Here is a 22,242-nt window from a genome sequence, read left to right as displayed (position 1 = left end):
TTTATATCCAAAATATCTAATTTTATCCTATACACTCAAAATAACTTATTATATATCACAACTAGCCAAATAAATCAATAAAATAATAAAATGATTATTAGCCAAACAAATCAATGTGGAAGATCAAGTTTGATTTTAGTAGCAAAAAAAAAAATCAAATTACAATCACTCTCTTTCCGGTTCCATCACTGAACCGGCTCTTTATTCCAACATCTAACACGTAAAAGGCTAAAACACTTTCATCTAATACCACCAGTGTCACTCAAGCTGAAAACTCAAACAACATCGTGTGCTTATACTTCTCACCAGCCTTGACCACAACACACGGGAAACTCTTCTGGTTAATCGCGTTCGGGAACCCCTGCGTCTCAAGGCACACACCTGCATGCTTCCCATAAATCGCATTCCCTTTCCCCACCACTCCATCCACATAGTTCCCCGTATAAAACTGCACCCCAGGAGCATCGGTCCACAAGTCCATCACCCTTGAGCTCTCACCGTCTCTTAGCTTCGCCGCGTGTTTCAGCCCGTCCTTCTCTTGATCAGCACAGTCCAACACGTAGTTGTGATCATATCCTATCCCCACCTCTCCAATACGCTCGCCTATACGTTTCTCCTCGGTGAAATCGAATGGAGTTCCTTTCACCGGCAAGAGCTCACCTGTAGGGACTGAGTGTTGATCCACGGGGGTGATATGAGAACCCCAGATTTGGATCCTGTGGTCAAGAATGTTTCCTGAGTCGTGACCCGATAAGTTCCAGTATGTATGCTGAGCTAAGCTGATTGGAGTGTCTTTGTTCTCAGGAACTGCCTCCATGTCAAGTCTCATGGTTGTTGCTGACGTGAGAGTGTACGTGGCCGTGACAGTAACCGCACCGGGATAACCTATTAAACGTTACAACACATATTATATATTTAGCTTATCCAATCTCATGTAGAATATATATATTTATTTTCTAACAACCTTCTTCTCCATCGGCGCTGTGATATTTGAAAGTGATGAAAGGTTTGTCACCGTCTTTCTTGTGTCCTGCGACTTCCCATGTCTTCTTATCGAAACCATTGTTACCACCTGAAGATAAGAGTAATATTTATGTTGTTACACATCCGATTAAGTTCACTGGAGAGGTGCAGAATCATATAGAGGAAAGAAGAAGGGTTATATTAACCGTGGAGGCTATTGGGACCGTTGTTGATGGGCAAAGTGTAGTCAGCTCCATTGAGACTAAACTTGCCTTCTTTGATCCGATTTGCTACACGACCAACTATGCAACCAAAGTATGGTGCAAGCCCGTTCTGTAACAATCATATAATTCAGATTCATAGATAAAATCACACAAACAAATTCAAAACCACTGTTACAGAATCCAGATTATTTTTATTGTAACTTCAGCTATCATAAAAAAAAAGAAAGAATTAATTACAACAAGAGCACCACAACAGGCATGATCATATATACTTCTTAACAATATGATTCAGAAGTATTTCAGACACACCTGTTGTTGTTGTTCATAAGTACTCTATTGACCAATTCAGACAACAGAAACCACATGGGTGAGAGTTTGAGAACAGATAGCTTTAATAGCCATTGATCAGAACTCTTTTTTTAGTTCTTCTAATCAGATCTAATGAAAACCGTGTGGTACATCAATGAAATAGTTAGGTGAATTTGAAGAGAAGTATTACCACATAAGGATCCACCGAGTCGAATCCGAGAACAACATCAGCCAGTTTCCCTTCAATTTTTAAAAATCAAACTCGATCATCAGATGATTAATTGGGACTTGGAGAAAAAAAGGAATACATAAACAAAAAAAAGAGGAAGGGAGAAGGAGAAGGAACCGTTCTTGTCGGGGACAGACAAGGAGGTGATGGTGGCGCCAAAATTAGAGATCTTGACCTGCAAGGATCCATTGTTTAGCTCGAAGATCCCAGGAGAATTGATATTCTTGGTCTGATCTGCCATTATCAGGGTTAAGGATAAGGAGGAGGATAAAGCCAAAGTGAATTAGATATTTGTTGATATGTAAAGAGAGAAACAAGGAGGAAGTGATCACTTCTGTTGAGCTTACGTCATCTCAATCTCAAACTCTCATCTTGTTTTTTCTTTTTTTTTTCTCAAAATAAATTTATTTATATAATCAATTAAATAAATAATATATTTTTGGGGGTAGAACGGGAATAAACCTCAAGAAACGCAAAACACACACAAAACAAAACTCTTTCTTCCTCCTTAGGGTCTCTCTCTCTTATCTTAAGCAAAGCAGTCATCGATGGCGTCTCACGCTTCGAATCTCTGGGTGCTTCTTGGTTTAGGCATCGCCGGGATCCTCTTGGCTGCTAAGAAGCTCAAGAAAACCATCCGTGAAGATTTCGGCGCCTTTATCGACAAGCTCCTCCTGCTTCCTCCGCCGCAGCCTGCTCCTCCCAAAGCTCCTCATCCTCTCACCGGTCTCTCCTTCGCCATCTCCGACGTGTAAGTCACTGTACACACCTGTTTCCCTTCCCTCTTCAGCTTCATATGTCTCTTGTGATATTTTGGGGATTTAGGTGAAGAATATTTGCTGACTAGTATGAAACTGTTTGTGAGAGATTTGTTGACTTTTCGTGAACTTCCGAGATTCATTTTGAGCAATTATACTGAGAATTTGTTTGTTATAGCTCAAATGTTCAAATGGACTTCTCCTGTGAATGAATATAGAGATATGAATCTTTAATCTGTTACTATCATCGGTAGACACTAGGGTTTGGATCTTTGGAGATAGGATGAGATCATAGAATAAAGTTGTATGTTTGGATGCTTAGGTGATTTTAATTTCCCTAGAGAGTGTTTGACCTCTACTGATCCTGGAGTCCACTTACAGAATATGTTGATTGACTAGTAGTTTATGTGCATATCTCATTCTCATGTATGAACTTTTTTTACTTTGCAAAAGGTTCAAAATGCTGAGCTTGCTCTTTCTTTTCGTTCTCATCTGTTTTACAGATTCGATGTTACAGGCTACGTGACTGGCTTTGGTCATCCAGATTGGGTCAGGACGCATGAAGCTGCTTCTTCAACGTGTCCTGTGGTTTCAACTCTCGTTGAAGGCGGAGCCACTTGCGTTGGCAAAACTGTAGTTGATGAACTTTCCTTTAGGTTTGTCTCTCTCTTTCTATTACATATGCGAAATTGTTACCTATGTTGAAATTCAGAAAAGGACATGTAGTTTACCAGTTTGGGATTCCAGTGTGAAATTTTTTATATTTTTTAGTGGAGAAAACAAGCGTTACGATTTTGGTTCAAGCATTTTGACCCCTTTGTTTTCTTCAGTATCAGTGGAGAAAACAAGCATTACGAGTCTCCCACAAATCCTGCTGCTCATGATCGTATCCCTGGTGGCGCTTGCAGTGGAGCTGCTGTTGCCGTAGCTACTAACGCCGTGGATTTTGCCTTAGGTTAGTTCAGTATATACCCTTTTTTTCCTTGCTAGGACAATGTGGTGCAAAGTAACCCTAAGCTTTGGTAACAAAACATGGTTGACAGTTATATTCCTCTAGGAAGGCCCTAAAAATATCCTAAACTTGTTTAGTATTTACATGACATTTTCATCAAAGCTGCCACCATTTGCATTTCTAAACAAGATGATGTTATCACCATAAATAAGAACACTTCTGCATTCATTTTGCTGTCATCGTAAACGAGATAGTGAAAGCTCAGAATAAGCTGTATGAATCACACCCCAACCTTTATGTATAAGCATAACATATTATAACCTCACTTTTAGCTGATTAGGCCTCTAATATAATTGCTTAATTTAGACTCTTATGGCTATATAGTAAAGATAGTCTGTTCATTGGCCCCTCTCATTGATTTCTAAAATCTCTATCGCTTACTGGTTCTGGTTCAGTTTTCATAAAAATATGATTGAATCATTGCAGGCATCGACACAATCGGCGGGGTAAGAGTGCCTGCTGGATACTGTGGCGTTCTTGGATTCAAATCTTCACATGGGGCCATTTCAAACACAGGGATCATACCAGTATCTTCTAGTCTTGACTCTGTTGGTATGGATACATATACATGTGTCAATTAGACCTTTGTGGTCTAATAATTTGGATCTTATATATAGTAGGTTTTGATTGTCATATACTTATATTGCAAGATGACTTCATTTATATGGAAATTTACATTAAGCACTATTATATGAGCGGTTAAGCTGATTCTGATCAATAGATATTTCCTTCAGGATGGTTTGCTCGTGATCCAAACACCCTACGTCGCGTTGGCCATGTACTCTTGCACCTTCCATTTGCCACACAACGGAATCCAAGGCAAATCATAGTAGCTGACGACTATTTTCAGCTGTTAAAGATCCCTGTGGACCGGATTACACAGGTGGTGACCAAATCAGCTGAAAAGCTCTTCGGAAGTATGCTTTTTGCTCTTCTTGAAGTACCTCCGTCGTCATATATCCTGATTATAATCGAGATATCCTTTGTTTTATTTTCAGAACAATCGCTGAAGCATCAGAGCCTGGAGAACTATTTTGAATCTAAAGTTCCTAGCTTGAAAGAGTTCACTAGGACGAAAGCCATTGCTAACACGAAGGTCCCAACATCGAGGCTACTAGCAAATGTCATGCAGCTTCTTCAAAGGTGTGCCTGTCGTTTATTCACCATCAGAGGATGAGAGAATCTCGACTCTGAACTCTTAAAAACGATCTTGGCTTGTATTGTAGGCATGAGTTTCTTCAAAACCATGGGGATTGGATCAATACAGTGAAGCCAGCTATTGGTCCTGTGATTTCTTCACAAGTGTGTGACAACGCAGAACTAACCAATGAAGAAATTGAGAATCTGAATACAATTAGAAACCAGACACGAGTGGCTATTAATTCACTTCTCAAGGTATTCATGCTCTTTCCATGCTATCTCCACAACTTGAGCAACTTTCGTTAAGAGTGACTTGACTAAGCTTAAGTGTGTTTGTTTCCATGGTTCAAGGATGATGGCGTTCTGGTTATCCCAACAATGCCAACTCTTCCTCCAAAACTTGGAAGCAAAGAGATAATCTCCGAAGACTATCAAAACCGAGCTTCCAGTCTACTTAGCATTGCTAGCATATCGGGCTGTTGTCAGGTTAGATCTCACTCTCTTCACTGTTCCTTTGTGCCCTCAAATAGCAAAGCGATCACTTGCCAGACAGCATTAGCAAACACAATTCAGACATTATTTGTCTTTGAACATTTATTGGTTCTGATAATTCAGGTGACTGTGCCGCTGGGACACCACGAGAAGTGCCCTGTTTCAGTTTCTTTCATAGCAAGACATGGTGGTGACCGCTTTTTACTAGATACAGTGCAGACGATGTATGCGTCTTTGCAAGAGAACTCCAGTATTGTTGCCGATCCCAAATCATCTAAAAAGACTATCAGCCAAGAAGAGTCAGCTGAAATTGCCAAAGAGAAGGTCTATTAATTTCTCAATGCTGGGTCTCATTTTTTCAAAAAGGCATTGTCCTTCTTCGTCTGGTGTGGGTCTCATGTGTTATTTCTTTGTTCCACAGGGTAACCAAGCATTTAAAGAGAAACAGTGGCAGAAAGCTATTGGTCTATACTCAGAAGCTATTAAGCTGAGTGAAAACAATGCTACTTATTACAGTAACAGAGCTGCTGCATATCTTGAAATTGGAAGGTAGTTTATTTCTCTGCTATTAAAAACCATTCCAAGTATGAGATGTTTTTGTGTGACATTGGCTTGATAAAACCCTATACATTACAGCTTTCTTCTAGCCGAAGAAGACTGTACCAAAGCCATCACTCTCGACAAGAAGGTAACTTTCTTTAAACACTGGAGCTAGCTTGTAATAACACTCTTTGCCTTGAACCTCAACAGAATGTTTCCTTCTTTTTGTTCAGAATGTGAAAGCCTATTTACGAAGAGGAACCGCAAGGGAAATGTTAGGCGAGTACAAGGAAGCCATGGACGGTAAGCTTTAAAGAACCAAGATCTAAACTATTTTCGTCTTAATAATAGGTAAAATATTATTTATTTTTTGGTAAACTGTGCAGATTTCAGACACGCACTGGTGTTGGAACCAAACAACAAGCGAGCGTCTCTATCAGCTGAGAGACTGCGAAAGGTATTCCAGTGAAAGCTTGTCCCTAACTCAAGCGTTCATTGTGCAAACGTATGTTCCTTAAAAATGTATCCAAAAGAGTATAGCCAATTTTGTTACAATCCTCGCATATTTAGGCATTTTATTTAGATACACTTTGCGAGAGTCTTGGCCGAAAATGGAATCAAAATATTACCGTTGTAACGGAGTTTTAGCGTCCACTAAAATTGGATTCCCATAACTAACGTTCATCCTAAACAACGGATACCGAAACTCACGGTCGTCTTCTAATCAATGTGAAGTTAGGTCATCCCTTTAATATACATCGTCTGTATCCATTTCTTTCAGCGCACGTTATCTCCTCCCTCGCAAACGCTTCGCTCTAAGAGAAACACAGAGCTAAGAGGAGGAGAGAAAACAAATAAAAAATAAAAATAAAACGAAACATTTGTGTTGCAGTGGAAGCTTTGATAAAAGATTCGTAGAGAGTGAGCAATATATAGAAAATTAATCAAAGGGAAATGACCACGACAGGCTCACTAATGAACAATCTCTTGGGACTCCTTAGAATCCGCATCAAACGAGGCGTCAACCTCGCCGTCCGTGACATCAATAGCAGCGACCCTTACGTCGTTGTCAAAATGGGCAAACAGGTCATCTGATATTACAGTATCACAAATATTCATACGTGCAAATATTTAACTTAATTGTTTTTTCTTTGGTTGCAGAAATTGAAGACTCGTGTTATCAACAAAGACGTTAATCCAGAATGGAATGAAGATCTGACTCTCTCCGTCACAGACCCCACTCTTACCGTCCTCTTGGTATGTTTTTTCATATAAATCATATTTTAAAATTTTATTATTATGGACCATATGTGTAATATGTTTTGTATATAGACGGTGTACGACCACGACATGTTTAGCAAGGACGACAAGATGGGCGATGCAGAGTTCGAGATAAAGCCGTATATTGAGGCTTTAAAGATGCACCTTGACGGTCTTCCTAGTGGAACCATTGTCACCACGGTTCAGCCATGTCGTCGCAACTGTCTAGCTGAGGAGTCTAAAGTCACTTGGGTCGACGGTAAGCTCGTTCAGGATCTCGTTCTCAGATTACGTCACGTTGAATGTGGAGAGGTCGAGGCTCAGCTTCAGTGGATTGACCTCCCTGGCTCCAAGGGTCTATGAATTACTTTTTCTTTATTAATCATCTTTACTTTTTGAGAATTAAAAGTCAAAATCAAAAGTAAGAACATACCCATCTTGAAGTAGAAAACGCATATTAATCCATGCATGAGAGTATGAGGATTAAGAGCGTTGAGTGATGTTTTGTTCCCAAATGGTGATCGAGTCCTATATATTGTCCATGTATATTTGGTTAGCTATGTGCCTCGAATAAATCCTTTGATTGACACGAACAACTGATTTTATTTATATGCTTTTATACAGTTACACATACACACATATTGGGATGCTTGTATGTTCATATATTTTCATTATTTAATATCAACCAAAAGAACAGATAATTAATGATCCAAACTCAGCCATAAACGTTTTAAATAAAATTTAAAATCAGCATGGTACCATTCACATGGATACCGCAACGCCTTTTTCGACAACTGATATCAGAAGTTAATGTTTACGGTGCTGATTGCTGAAGCAGAACATATGTGATTAAATGTAGTGAACAAGATTCACCTCTAAAAAAATAACTCTGAATCTCATGAAGAAATTATATGAAATAATGGGGTCGAAGTGAAAAGAGACAACGGAGATATTAGGTGAAGAGAATCCAGGTGTACTATAATGAGTGATCCACCATCGCTGAAAACGACAAAACACGTGAACCCATTGTTGTCCTTTAATACAACGTGTCTTGATGATCACCATCAGTAGTGTGTCAAGTGACTGTGATGACACTGAAGCGTCTTTCTTGCTATTTACGAAAAAAGTAAAAGAGATTCGACTATAGTATACTGTTTCTAATTTTTTATGTTTGATAGAGATCCCAAGGGACCCTAAATTACGGTTCCCTATGAACGATCTAGAGATTCCCTTCCACCAACTCTCCCAAATTACTCATTTAGTTTTACAAAACCTTTTTTATTGTTTAATTTTGTTTGACCTGAAACTCATTTCCACGAAACTTCCATTCATACTCTTCAAAAAGAAAACTGTATATGTTCTGAATTCTGGTAACGTTTTTAGGCAATGACGATCAACTGAGATTTCCATTTTTCTGAAAAGATGTCACTAGAGCCTAGAGGAGATAGACCACACTTGCATGCAAACACTAGATTTTTGTCCAAAAAAATTACTGAGTCCCACCAATAATACACACATCCACCAAAGGGTAACATAGTCCACAACGTCTCTCATTTCTACACATGCTCATCTCACTGCCATCCCTTTCGAAGCTGATTTCTTTTTTTTTTTTTTTTCTCAAATCATCCATTTTAGTAAATTTAAAAGCACCACTTTAATATATTAGGGGTTGGAAATATGTCAATAAAAATATTTTATATTAAAAAATATTCTAATTTTTATAAACATTAAAAAAATTACTGAAAACTAAAAATAATATACATTTATTGAACGCAAAATTATTTACAAAGTTAAGAAAATGTAATAGTAGTTAAGAGTTTCAAATCAACAAAATCATTAGTTTTAAGGCGGCGATACGTGTCCTGTTTTGGCCTATAGAAGGCTAAGGTAACATACCCAAATCAGAAAACAACATAGACAGAAAACGCAAACCCAAAAATAAAACCCAGATCGAAAACATCCGTCAGCAAATGATAGAGCGACAAGTGTCCTAAAATTATAAAATAAATTCTATTTTATTGGTAAAAATATGGTATTTAAATTCAAATATGTAAGAAGATTTTGTGTTTACATTGAAAAATATAAATATAACGTATTTATAAAGTAAAAAGATATTAGCCACAACATAAAGACTAGATCACATTACATTTACTTAAAATTTACAAGTAGATTTTGACCAAAGAACTCGCGTGTGTTTCTTGTTTTTTTACTTATTTACAGTCGTCAGTCAGTAAAGAGGGGGGGAGGCAACCTCGAAAACGACGTCACCGTTTCCCTATAAAATCGGGCGCGCAGTTAGCTACTCTCTCTCACCCACATCAAACCCTCAACACACATCTCTCTCTCTCTCAGATCGTAAACACAAAATACATTTTGTTCCCGAGTTGCGAATTGATGCAGCAGAGAGGCCGATCCGTCAACCGTAGATCAAGAAGCTTCTCCCGATCCAGACTCGCCGTCGAAGGCCACTGAACCCAAACTCTCTCTCGCTCTCCTTTTTTTTTCCCGACGATCACCTTTCCCACAATGGCAGCAGCATCGTTCGGTGAGATCTCTGATTTAATTAATTTAGTATTGTAGGTTAGAACACGTTGTTGAAATGATTATCGTTGTTATAATTAATTAATCCAAAACTGGAGATTAAAGAAAAGAGAGAATGTTGAAATCTGATATTTGGATTTGTTTATTAATTGATGAAAATAATAATGTGGGAGCAGAAGCAGAGCGTGACGTCCAGAAGAATTACTGGATTGAGCATTCGGCTGATCTCACTGTTGAAGCTATGATGCTCGACTCTCGTGCTGCTGATCTCGACAAGGAAGAACGCCCTGAGGTAATTTATATATTTTTTTATTAAATATATTCATATTAGTGTGATTCAGTTTAATACCTCTGGTTTGGATTGATGATACTTTGATTGGTTTAATGTTATTGCAGGTGCTCTCTTTGCTTCCACCCTATGAAGGCAAGTCGGTGCTGGAGCTTGGAGCTGGTATTGGTCGGTTCACTGGTGAATTGGCTCAGAAGGCTGGTGAACTCATTGCTCTTGACTTCATCGATAGCGTCATCAAGAAGGTTTTTTTTTTACTACTTTTATTCACCTTCTTACGTCTTGTTGTTATGCCTAATTGCTCATGGCCTTAAAATGTTATTGCAGAATGAGAGTGTCAATGGGCACTACAAGAATGTGAAGTTTATGTGTGCTGATGTTACATCCCCTGACCTGAACATCACTGATGGATCCATTGACTTGATTTTCTCCAACTGGCTTCTCATGTATCTCTCTGACAAAGAGGTATAACTTCATCTTTTTATCAATGAGAAAGCAAGTAAGTTTTCTTTTTTTTAAATGGTTTTGTTTTGGTGCAGGTGGAGCTTTTGGTAGAAAGGATGGTTGGTTGGATCAAAGTTGGAGGATACATTTTCTTCCGAGAATCTTGCTTCCACCAATCTGGTGACAGCAAGCGCAAGTCCAACCCCACTCACTACCGTGAACCCCGTTTCTATACCAAGGTTCTTTACTTTTTACAGAACTGTAATTTCATTTGTTTAGCGGATTAACAATAGTTAAAATGCCTATGCTTAAGAATATGTTCAGATTTATTAGAGTTTTCAGTGGCTTTGAATTGAAGAATAAGGGGTATATAACCACTTGATTCACTAAAACGTAAATGTTATATTGTGCCTTCGTGTATGGTGAATAAATGCAGGTGTTTCAAGAATGTGTGACACGAGATGCTGCTGGGAACTCATTTGAGCTCTCTATGATCGGGCAAAAGTGCATTGGAGCTTATGTGAAGAACAAGAAGAATCAGAACCAGGTAAAACCAAGACTCTGTCTATCAGGATTATGTATTTCCTTTTACTCCGACATCTTTAACCATTGATAACACTCTTTGTGATGTGGAATGCAGATTTGCTGGATTTGGCAGAAAGTCAGCTCAGAGAATGACAGAGGCTTCCAACGTTTCTTGGACAATGTTCAATACAAATCCAGTGGGATCCTACGCTATGAGCGTGTCTTTGGACAAGGCTTTGTGAGCACTGGTGGAATCGGTAAGATCCCAATTTGCTTTTGCTTGTGTTGAGGGTATGGAGATGTTCTGTGTTTTATACGCTCAGTACTCACATGTGTTTGTGTTATGTTTCTTGTGACAGAGACAACCAAAGAGTTTGTGGAGAAAATGGATCTGAAACCAGGACAGAAAGTGTTAGATGTTGGTTGTGGCATTGGTGGAGGTGACTTCTACATGGCTGAGAACTTCGATGTTCATGTCGTTGGTATCGATCTCTCAGTCAACATGATTTCGTTCGCACTGGAACGTGCTATTGGACTCAACTGCTCGGTTGAGTTTGAGGTGGCGGATTGCACCACAAAACATTACCCTGAGAATTCGTTTGATGTCATTTACAGCCGTGACACTATTCTGCACATCCAAGTACAAGAAACTTTACCTCTCTCAGTTGTTATCTCTTGGAAGTTTATCACTGTGAATGCTTAGCTCGTTCTGTCAATCTTATTTAACAGGACAAACCAGCTTTGTTCAGGACTTTCTTCAAGTGGCTTAAACCGGGAGGCAAAGTGCTCATCAGCGACTACTGTAAGAGCTCGGAAACTCCATCTCCTGAGTTTTCTGAGTACATTAAACAGAGAGGATATGATCTCCATGATGTTCAAGCTTATGGGCAGGTTTGTTTTTCTTTGTCAAAAGATCTGATATTTTTTGTTGTTGTGTGTCGAACCCCTTTCTCTAACTCTTAACACCAATATGCAATGTATAGATGCTAAAAGAGGCAGGCTTTAACGATGTGATCGCAGAGGATCGTACTGATCAGGTAAATGAATTTATTATATATACATTCTGGAAAGCGAGAACTATTAGTTTTAACAGAGTTTGTGTTTTGGATACATACAGTTTATGCAAGTCCTGAGACGTGAACTAGAGAGGGTGGAGAAAGAAAAGGAAGAGTTCATCTCCGACTTCTCCAAAGTCAGTATCTTTTTTTGTTTAAGCTGTATCTATTGATTTATTGTTTTGAGTATCTAACAAAGCTTATAAAATAAACACAGGAGGACTATGAGGACATAGTTGGAGGATGGAAGGCGAAGCTGGAGAGAAGTGCTTCGGGTGAGCAGAAGTGGGGACTTTTCATCGCCAACAAGAACTAATAACCTCTTTTACTTCAAAATGCTTTTTTGCTTCTTCAATAATAAAAAGACATCATTTCCGTTTGGCAATGATGTTATGTGGACTTTGTGTGTTGTTTATTTCTTACCTTCTTTCACTGTTTTCGGTTTGATGTATAAACCGAATTTCGTTTGGTTCAATCTTTGTTTCCTATCACAATTTGTTTCAAATTATAATAATATATTTGGATTTTTTTTTTCAATTATTCCAAATAGACTATTTTAAGTTTTTGTCACAAAAATAGATCTCAAAAACTAAATTGACCAAAACAACATTTTTTTATTTTGAAAATTTTAAATTTTTAAAATTTTAAATTTTATCTCTAAAACTCCATTCCTTAAACTCTAAACTCCGCTATCTTAATCTTTAGATTAATTAGTCCGAGAGATATATGTATATTTATTTATTTTTATAAAATATTTAAGTCTATTTTGATCATTTTTATTTTTAAAGTTTATATTTGTGATAAAATAAAATTTAGGTATGTTCGAAAGTTTTTTTTTTCAGTTTATATTTCTGTCGCGATGTGTATTCTTACAACCGGATTATTCATATTGAAATGTGGCACATGTTGGTCTTTCAGCTGTGGTTCGGTTCAACCAAACCTGAACTGTATAAAGATTGTGATGGAACGAACCATGGCTAAGTCAATTTTCTATATCCATCTTTAATTAGGACACCATTTTATTATTTTGGGCTTTTAGGCCCAAAAAGGTTGAAGACCGTTGAAACTTGAAACTATAGCCTCTGACTGAATAGTCAAAACTTATGTTACAACTTACACCTTGAAGGCATGGGTGTCAAACCAAGCTAACATACATTGCTTTGTCTTGTGACGAGTCAGAGGTCAATCCGTGAGTTTTTTTAATAAACATATCTCCAACTTTTATTACATGTCTCCATGTTCTTTCTGATCCCATTTATGTTTCTCGTGTAACCACAAGAATGGAACACACTTTTAGTAGTCCTATCTTTTTTTCAAGTCTCTGTTTTTGTTTTTTTTTTGTAGTTGTGCCATCTCTGATTGTTTGCTTTTTGTTTATGATGGAAATGAAGATAACTTCTTGGGGTTTGAGGAGGTGGTCTTCTTATTCCCTGGAGGATGGCCGGATTCTAACAAGTGAATACTCTTCTTCTCTTCTCCTCTCTTGCCGTATGTTTTGTGTATTGAATGGTCTCCTTTGAAGAACATAATATTGGCAAAAGAATCTTTAAAATTTTTAAGCACCCTAAAATAAGAACCTTGCAATGGAGGAGGAAAAATGTCAAGTTGCTTAGCTAAGTCTCTTACCCAAATTATCTCCTTAAATACTATTATTATATTATTAAGCAACCCATTATGAGTTGGTAGGATAATGATGCTCTTAGGACTGTGCAATATAGACTGTGGAGAGGAGATAAATACAAAGGCCTTGAAATCACAACATACCAAGACTAGATTCGTTAGACTCCCATTTAGGTTTTGACCCAACCCTATCTCTACTACACACACACCTACTCTTCTATTTCTGTAATCAACAGTGTCAATTTCAATCTCTCAGTCAATTAATATCCAATATCTATCAATTTTCATATCACATTATAATTATACTTTACCAATGGTCAATTATTAACAACACAAACCAATCTTGAATTTTTTTTTTGAAACTACCAATCTTGGGTATTGATACATCATCTAGAAAAAAAACACCAACATATCTACGTAGACTTGATTGGCAAAAAAAAAAAAAAAAGCTACACCCCCCCCCCTTTCCTCGCTAGCCAGTTAACGTATATATTAATATATAACAGAGAATGTGATGCAGTCTTACATTGTCAGAGTATTATATACTGTGACACTGTCTAATGTGAATGTGTGTATAACGTATACACGTACACATGGGGCATACATGTATTATGATGACCTCATGATAGGAGAGATTCACTGACAATAATATAATAAAACTTGAAAATAGGCTTTAATCGTCTAATTTTGATAAAATTGGTTTTGTCTCTCAAGACTCAAAGGGAGAGAAGGACTGAATGAAGAATCACATGCATGACGGATTCAACCAAAAGTAGAGAAAATAAAATGCAGAGAATAAGAGGATGCGGGTGATTCACAGCCAACCCAACCCAACCAATGGTCCACCTCAATGCCTGCCACCATTTTGCCCCTCACAGTCTTATCCCTTCTCCAGTCTTGTCAATTCCTCTCTGTCTCTCCCTCTTCTTCTTTTAATTTGTCTCTTCCATCTTTGGGTGTTTATTAAAAAGGTTCTCCAAATTATCAATGACTAGTGTCGGTCCACTATTCACCTTTTTTTTTTGTTAGATTTTTAGTTATCATTTTATGTTCAAATTAATAATTAGTTATTGAACCTACGACATTCTCTTATAAGAGATCATTCCTTTCGTGTAAATTACAATGGACGTGTGTGTGTTTAGGACAACTAGACGGCCGTCTCTATATATTATCTACGTAGATGTCAAGATGTCATGAATTATAGAACATAAATAAATTATCTGTATACTTAATAATGAAAGTTTTCATATAAAAATTCAAAATATATTAAAATATAAATATTAGTAAAAATATATATTAAAATATAATTATTAGTAAAAAATATTAAAATATAATATTAGTAAAATATTTCAAAATTATATAAAACCATAACTCAATGGTATCCATTATAAAATATAAATAATGCATAATACATATTCTTACATTTGAATTGATAATCTCCATTGGAGAAACTAATTTTTTTGGGTTATTTTATTTTATTTATCATTTCTTTCTCTTTATTTACATTTGACTTATAAGTATGAATCAGATTTATTAGTAGATTGTGTTTCTTCACTGTTTTAGACTCCTACTAAAGCTAGTGGCTTTCTCTAGCTAGAGAAAAATACCTAGAGATAAACCTACCTTGCATGGAATAGATGTTTTAGATTATTTACTTGTATACAAAAGGTTGTTGTTTTATAATATAATTAATCTATTTATCTTTAAAGCTAAATCATAAGTTAAAATGTAAAATTATGAGTGATGAAGCTTTATTGGTAAAACCAAAATAAATAATCAGAAGAATGTATTTATTTTTTCTTTATGTGTGAAAAACTTTACATCAGTCATTCAAATACAGAGGGAGTAGTTGAGAAAAAACGCAATTTGTGTTCTTGCCTAGCCAGATGGGAGGTTTTTGCTTTATATATAAAAAACATTAATTTATGCGAATCTATGAGTCTATATATACTTTGAACGTTCATACTTCTACTGTACAGGTGAGACTCCACGTTGGTCATCTACATTCCTTGACCGTTACATGATTTATGAATTATTATCTCTAGCAGTTAAAGTTTATGCATATACAGTGCCAGACCTGAAAAATATTGGCCCACAAGTAAAATGATATTTTTGGCCTTTTTGTTTCTAAAAACAGTAAAAATATTAAAAAATGTGGCTGAAAAGATTTGAATTCAGGTCTATTCCTACAAATATAACAATATTACCAGTAGACCTACATGCTCTTTATGATTATAATTGGCCCCTAAAATATATATATCTTCGTCAGGCACCAAACACATGCTTAATGGGCTTTTATTCAGGCACGGCCCTGCGCATATAGTATAATACCGTAATACGTCACTGGTGATATATTATGATAATCCAACGAGCAGACACAGATTTATGTGATCCATGGAAATAACCAAAAGATTATACCGTACGATTACAGTTTACCAATTGATCTTCGTTACACCACGAGAAGATTCATGTTTCTTTCTTTCCTAACAACAAAATATACTATTACTATATATTGTACGTGTGGAGGTGTGGTAGTCTGTTGACTATGAGCGTACCATTAATATTTTCTCTTCTTGCTTTTAACTTTTGTCGTACAGATTGATTAAAGTTATGTTTTTTGCTTACTTCCATGCTCGCAAGAATCACAGACACACACAATCATCATGGAAAAAAGCAAACACAAAGAGAAGAAGATGGAATAATAATGCATCAAAATTGGCTATACAAACATATGAAATCACTCTCTATCTTTCTTCTAAAATTGTTATTAAAGAAAAATAGTGTCATTGAATCGTACAACGAAACATAAAAGAATGAATGAATCTTTTGGAAAAGAAAGGAAAGTGTCGGGGTCTTCTTCTATGAATAAGCTACTCAATTTTATTATTCTTCTGAGCTATCTTTTGTCATGTCTCTTCTTTCCCTAAAAGGCACTCATCTTTCATTTTCTCACGCTCTCTATCTCATATCTTGTATTTTCCTCCATTTGAAAATAATCGTGGCTAAGCTTCTAATTATTTCACTGATTTTACATAAATATATAATGTGGTTTAATTCAATTCAAATATATTTTGAAAAATGAAATTAGGTTGGTCTTTTCTCTTTCTTTTCTGTTAATGAGGTTGGCTTTGCTCTATCATTAAACTTTCAAATCATCCAAGAATACAATTTTTCTTACATCTTCACCAAAGCTTTCAAATTTTATATATAAAAGATTCTCCATGTCAATAGTTGATTAATTTTAAAGTTCAAAAAAATATTTGATTAATTTAGAAACTTTATAATCGAAAATATACAACAAATGGATAGTTTACAATTTGAAATTTATGTTTCATTTGCTTATTTACATTATGTTTTCGGTTATTTGCGTTTATATACGTTTAGCATTGATTCCTCATCATAACTTTTCGCGGTAAAATGATATTTTAGCATTACATTTCAGTTAATATAGTGAATTGTGAACGCCAAAACAAAAACAAAAGCACATGAATTAGAATGAATTTGGTTTGATTACTCCGATTAGAAAGAAGGTGCTTCAACTAATTTTACGTGTAAACAAAAATACAAAATAGTGACATTGAATATGAGGAATATACTTTATATAAGTAGCAAATGTAAAGGCATTTTGTTGGCATGCAAGTGAAGAAAAAAACAAACAAGTGCCAAACCAAAGTCCTCCCACTCTCTTAGTCACTTCAACATCAACCCAATTCTTTTTGTCTCACGCACATTTATAACTCAAAGATACGCATGCTAAAGGTGACAACTATACAGTATTATGGAACATATATATAGTATTTGTTGTAATATTTAGTATTTTTCTTTTCAAATAGATAGTTAGGCTTTTTAAAAGGTGTATAGTAAAAAGGAGTTGCCATTGTAGTAACACTCAATCACCAACCAAATCAATCGAGTTTCTTAATCCAAAGCCCTAACTCACCACACATCCACATAAATGATAAATTAATGGGTGTTTGTATTCCTTTTTAAAAAAAATTTGGATCGTTTTAACATTTAAAGAAAGTGGTCCAAAGTGCATATAAAGGCAAACGCCTATGAAATGTTAACATCAACACCATAAAGAGTTAAGACACGTCTCTACCCTCACTCCCAAACAAAACCCTACTTAATTAATCCTTTTTCTCACACTATAACTTGATTGATTACTTAATTTAAAATACACAAAAAACATGTTGCTCTTGAAAAACAAAATCAAGTAGGTATTAGTTCTTCAATGGAAGAAACTCATAGAAACAGTGAATGCCACTCTCTTTCTCTTTCCCATCATCTCCACCACTGATACAAAATCCTTCTTTTCTCAGTGGAAACAGCTCTAGTGTCTTTTCTTGGTGATCCAATTCACCGTTTACGCAATCTTCATGACGTTCTTGATCTTTATTATCATCACAAGTTCCTGTGTTGGTTGCTGCTCTTGTCCTCAGAAATAAAGGTGTAACTGTGACGGTATCTTTAGCAGCGGAAACAGTACTGTTGCTAGCAGAGAAGCTAGACGTAACAGTAGTTGAATTGAGAATGAGTTCATGATGATGTTGTTGTTGTCGTGAATAAGGGTAATGTCCAGGTGCAAGTTGCATCATCTGCGACATGGCATTTCTCCCGGGAAAGCTTTGTCTCTCGTTTCCTACATAACGACCATTGCCCTTTGTTGGTAATGCTATGGAGACAGGCTCTTCCTGATGATGAAGTTCATGAGGTTTCTAAAATGCAAAAAAGAAATTTAAAATTAGTCAATTAGCATTGGAATTTGTAAAATATGGTAACGAACAAGTCGAAATCTTTGCAAAGCGACAAACTTTATGCTTTAAAAAAAAAAAGAATCACGCAGACCCAAAATTAAAATTCCTGAAAAGGACAGGAGTCAAGGAGAATGAGACCGTTAAAAGCAGGGTTAAAACGGTCTTTTCTAGCATGCGTTGGAGTAAAAAGCACACTAATTCATGGAAATTCAGCAAAATCGAAGTGAAAACAATAAAGTTCGATCGTACGTAGCAGATGTCCCGACAGAAAGGCAAGAGTCTGCAGCTTTTGGATCAATATCAAAACAATACTTAATAATATATAATTCAAAGCTAACAAAAATACTTATTTCTTGCGTTTCCCAATAAGCTAACATCTTCTCTTTGCCTTTGTTTTTCATTAAAAAAATTACTAAAACTTCCAAAAAGAGAATGCACTTATTCTTAAGAGAATTCTCTTTGTAATCATATGCCAATTATGCCATACCATAATGACATTCCCTTTCATCAGAAAATATAATGAACAGAAAACAAACATGCGTATAATATACACATTTATACCTGTGGTTGTGTGTCGCATCCGACCGAACATATCCATTTCTTCGTCTGTTCAACCTTGTAACCTGTAAAATTGCAAAAAGAAACTAGCTACGTTAAAATTTAATGTTTTAAAATATGAGTCATATTATGTTTCAAAGTATTATGGTCTCTCTCACCTGGTGGATATTTCTTGTCGAAACCGTGATTTGAGACAAGACTAGTTGTCGTAAAGACAGATTCGTCGTGGCCATTTTCCATTTGTCGTCGCCGTTTTTGGCGTTCACGTGCTTTGTGGTTTTGGAACCAATAGAAAACATTTTTGCCTTCGATCTTTCCGTACCTACGTAGCTGCGCGGTGATTTGTTGGATATGGTCGGCAGAAGGAGTTCTAGTTCCTTGTTGGTAAAGCTCTTCAAGAGCCTTTAACTGATCCGGTGTGGGGTTCCATCGTGAGCTCACCATCATAGGTGGATGTTGATGTTCTGAGTTTAGCATCATGAGCTCCCTTTTGTTCTGCTCAGCCGTCATTGTAGCCATCACTGCTTTGCAAAATTATAACAAGCAAGAAAAAAAATGAGCATTGCTCTTTCTCTAGAAACAGAACATTTAGAAAACTTAACTAAAAGAAGAAGAAAAATGAGCATTAACGGAAATTAGAACATAAAATATTTTTGTGGGGAGGGGGGGGGGGGAGGGGAGGGGGAGAGAGAGACCCATGTTAAAGCGGTGGTCGGAGTTGGTGTTTGCGGCGGCACTGGGGCAAGAGGAGAGGCGTGGGATGAGAGGGCGAAGTTTTCTTCCTCCGTTGAAGGAATCTGCACCTCCTTCGTTGTAACCCATCATCCACATTTTGAACTAGTTTATTTTGGAGCGGAGAGAGAGATAACAACTAAATGTTCATAAAAAACAACAACTACATATTAGGTTTCTGTTTATTTTATTGATATTTAGGAGATGAGAATTATATGGTAGAAGGAGGAAATAGACAAATATGTAGTAGAAAGTGCTATTGGATGGTTTGTGGGTCTGAATGTTGAGATATCTTTGTATGTGAATCTGAGAATGGGAGCATGCAATTTGGGTTTCTGCAAGCACACGCATATGTATATGTATATATAGCGAGAGAGTAGACCACCTAAAACGCGTTCTTTTTAATTGTTTTTTTAACAAATTAATATTCTACATACGGATAGATTCATTTATTTGTTTTTTTTGCTAAATTAGAAACATATATTTGTTTTCTCGGTTTTATTCCTTTTATTTTATAAAATCACCACTGGATTTCACAAACAAATCATTTTTATATAAAAGACGTATAACTTTTTTTTTGTTAAAGAAAATAATTAAACTGGGTCTATTAAAGACACAGACCTAATCCCCGGGTGGGAGGTTAAACCCGGGTCTATCAAAAAGACGTATAAAACATAACATAATTCTTTTAATCTGAACCAAAAAAAACATACACAATAGATTTATATATTTTGCATGAAGAACGTACTGCGTTAATTCTTTTAATAATAGTAATTTTATTGTAATGTACATATGTATATCAATATTAAATCTGTATGTATAGATTTGATTGACAACATATATAGTTAATGTAACCTGTATATTCTTCATAGACATTATAACCCGGATGCACCCATACTTACATGAAAAATCTTCTCTACTCCAATTTGTTCCCTAACCTATAACTAAAAGAAGTTATAGTTCAGGATTACTTATGAATTACATGATATTAAAAATGCGTAGTACAAAATTAAAATTTCAGGTTGATTAGCCGATGAGTACACTTAAACACATTATAATCTAGCAACAACCGACATACGTAAAGGACAGATTCCAAGAACACTAATAGTACTAATTAGCGACTCAATAGATGCATTGATTATATTGCCTCTCTGGGAGCACCCGTTAACATCAAAACCTTTCAAACAAACACAAGGATTATCATGAAAAAAAAGGATTATCATGACAACTACTACGTACGATCAAAGAAAATGATATGACTACTACTAACTACATGGTCGGTGTACTAATTCACAAAACTATTATTGGAATTATGTAACTACATTTTTAGTTTTTTTTTTTTAATTTGAAATCTCATACATATATGCATACATCAATATAGCTACTAGAATATAGTAGTTAGTAGTACTATTATGAATGAAAATAATGGGGATATGAATGATATGGGGAGAAGATGAGATTGACAAGTAAGAGGGGAGCAAGAAGAGAAAGGAGATCGTGGAATTCTGGGAAATGAATGATATGGGGAGATGCGAAGGAGCTTAAAACGACGTGACATTCTCCCATCTGTCTCCATCACTCCTTTTCTTTCATTCTTTTTTCCCTTTTTCATTTTTTACTACTACATGATAGTATTATACTACAAAATATGAGAGATAAATTTATATTGTGTGGTGGCTTTCACTATTCTTCTTGTTCTCAACTGCCCCATTGCTTTGTCTACTTTACACTCTTCACCTCTTCTCCTTTGTCTCTCTCAAACCCTCTTTTCCATAAAATCCTTTTCTTCTCTTTGGGATCTTAAATCCCTCTTTTCTGTCTTTTCCCAAGCCCTAATTGATTTGTTTTTACCCCATCTTTGGATGTTTGCGATCTATGTTAATCCTTAGTTTGTAAAAGATGTGCTAATTAATATCATGTCTTTTCTTTATTTTGTTTTAATGATCATGTGTTGGAACAATGTTGATACTCGTTTGATGAGACTTATTAGCTATATATAGCTAGATGTTACAATGACTATTGTAGAAGGCATATTAGTAATGTAAAAAAATATTAATATCTTTTGAATTAACTTGAAAATATTATTTATTTAAGAAATCAAACATGTGTCGGTCGACTATTAATTTTACTGAAGTCGGCCGGCCAACTTAATGGTATGACTGGTTTGCCTGATACCACCCGCAAACACAACTTTTGCGATTGGTAGTGGTTGCTAGCGTTTTGCAACAATCACTCAAACCGCTCTAAACCGCTTCAAACCACTCTAAATCTCATAAATTCAAAAGCTGGTTACAACTAGCGTTTGCGGGAGGATAATTTTTTTAAAAAACAATATAAATACAAAAATAAAAAATATTCAATAAAAATTTTAAATTGGAATTATAAAATATATCTATTAATATATTTTAATTATTATTATAAAATTAAAAAATAAAAATATTTTCTATAATTTTTAAAATTTAAAACTATTTTTGATATTTTTATAATTATATAAACTATAAATATTGTCAATTTGTTATTTAACTGGTGCTGTATTTGGAAGTTAACCAGTCATAAATATTCCGCAAACGTACCAATTTCTAACCGCTGAACCAGTCATACAAATTTCCTAAAACTGCTAGAGACCTCGACCACCCGCATTCGCAAACTCCCGCAACCGCAACTGATGCGTTTGAACCAGCCATGCCCCTAGTTCTTCAAAGAAATTAATTTTGTGAATATTACTTCAAATCATTCACATGATCAAAATTGTGATTCAAGTTTGGCTTTCTTCAAACTTCTATACTATATATTT

General features: G+C 35.8%; 5 protein-coding genes across 6 annotated transcripts; 3 read left to right on the top strand and 2 right to left on the bottom strand.

Moving 5' to 3' along the window:
* Positions 1–70: 70 nt before the first annotated feature.
* LOC103869626 (aldose 1-epimerase) lies at positions 71–2,099 on the bottom strand. The gene is made up of 5 exons (XM_009147703.3): positions 1,843–2,099; positions 1,687–1,736; positions 1,170–1,296; positions 965–1,072; positions 71–885 (listed from the first exon to the last, which is right to left on the bottom strand). The coding sequence occupies exons 1-5, from the start codon at positions 1,964–1,966 to the stop codon at positions 263–265; spliced, it is 1,032 nt and encodes a 343-aa protein (XP_009145951.1). The 5' UTR covers positions 1,967–2,099; the 3' UTR covers positions 71–262.
* Positions 2,100–2,188: 89 nt separating this feature from the next.
* Positions 2,189–6,341, top strand: LOC103869624 (outer envelope protein 64, chloroplastic). Its single transcript, XM_009147701.3, has 13 exons — positions 2,189–2,476; positions 2,987–3,139; positions 3,314–3,438; positions 3,922–4,047; positions 4,230–4,412; positions 4,494–4,638; positions 4,722–4,890; positions 4,987–5,121; positions 5,251–5,451; positions 5,549–5,676; positions 5,764–5,815; positions 5,901–5,970; positions 6,054–6,341. The coding sequence occupies exons 1-13, from the start codon at positions 2,274–2,276 to the stop codon at positions 6,134–6,136; spliced, it is 1,773 nt and encodes a 590-aa protein (XP_009145949.1). The 5' UTR covers positions 2,189–2,273; the 3' UTR covers positions 6,137–6,341.
* A 97-nt stretch (positions 6,342–6,438) lies between these two features.
* On the top strand, positions 6,439–7,523 carry LOC103869625 (protein C2-DOMAIN ABA-RELATED 4). Its single transcript, XM_009147702.3, has 3 exons — positions 6,439–6,753; positions 6,829–6,924; positions 7,000–7,523. Exons 1-3 carry the CDS (start codon positions 6,622–6,624, stop codon positions 7,288–7,290), a joined length of 519 nt encoding a protein of 172 aa, XP_009145950.1. The 5' UTR covers positions 6,439–6,621; the 3' UTR covers positions 7,291–7,523.
* Positions 7,524–9,201: 1,678 nt separating this feature from the next.
* On the top strand, positions 9,202–12,321 carry LOC103869623 (phosphoethanolamine N-methyltransferase 1). Of its 2 annotated transcripts, none has more exons than XR_004457924.1 (12): positions 9,202–9,472; positions 9,645–9,760; positions 9,865–10,002; positions 10,085–10,222; positions 10,297–10,440; positions 10,638–10,748; positions 10,842–10,983; positions 11,086–11,366; positions 11,466–11,617; positions 11,710–11,763; positions 11,844–11,918; positions 11,999–12,313. XR_004457924.1 is itself a non-coding variant. In XM_009147700.2 (12 exons), exons 1-12 carry the CDS (start codon positions 9,454–9,456, stop codon positions 12,095–12,097), a joined length of 1,479 nt encoding a protein of 492 aa, XP_009145948.1. In that variant the 5' UTR covers positions 9,202–9,453; the 3' UTR covers positions 12,098–12,321. The 2 variants fall into 2 exon arrangements, 1 of the variants encoding a protein (XP_009145948.1); XM_009147700.2 differs by having other exon boundaries at positions 11,456–11,617; positions 11,999–12,321.
* A 724-nt stretch (positions 12,322–13,045) lies between these two features.
* Positions 13,046–20,917, bottom strand: LOC103869622 (WUSCHEL-related homeobox 1). The gene is made up of 4 exons (XM_009147699.3): positions 19,412–20,917; positions 18,875–19,237; positions 18,720–18,781; positions 13,046–18,119 (listed from the first exon to the last, which is right to left on the bottom strand). Exons 1-4 carry the CDS (start codon positions 19,545–19,547, stop codon positions 17,625–17,627), a joined length of 1,056 nt encoding a protein of 351 aa, XP_009145947.1. The 5' UTR covers positions 19,548–20,917; the 3' UTR covers positions 13,046–17,624.
* Between the last annotated feature and the right edge of the window lie 1,325 nt (positions 20,918–22,242).

Source organism: Brassica rapa, chromosome A05, assembly GCF_000309985.2.
Source record: "Brassica rapa cultivar Chiifu-401-42 chromosome A05, CAAS_Brap_v3.01, whole genome shotgun sequence".
Taxonomy (NCBI): Eukaryota; Viridiplantae; Streptophyta; class Magnoliopsida; order Brassicales; family Brassicaceae; genus Brassica; species Brassica rapa.
The sequence above is the reverse complement of the archived record's forward strand: the minus strand, read 5'-3'. Positions and strand labels throughout refer to the sequence as shown.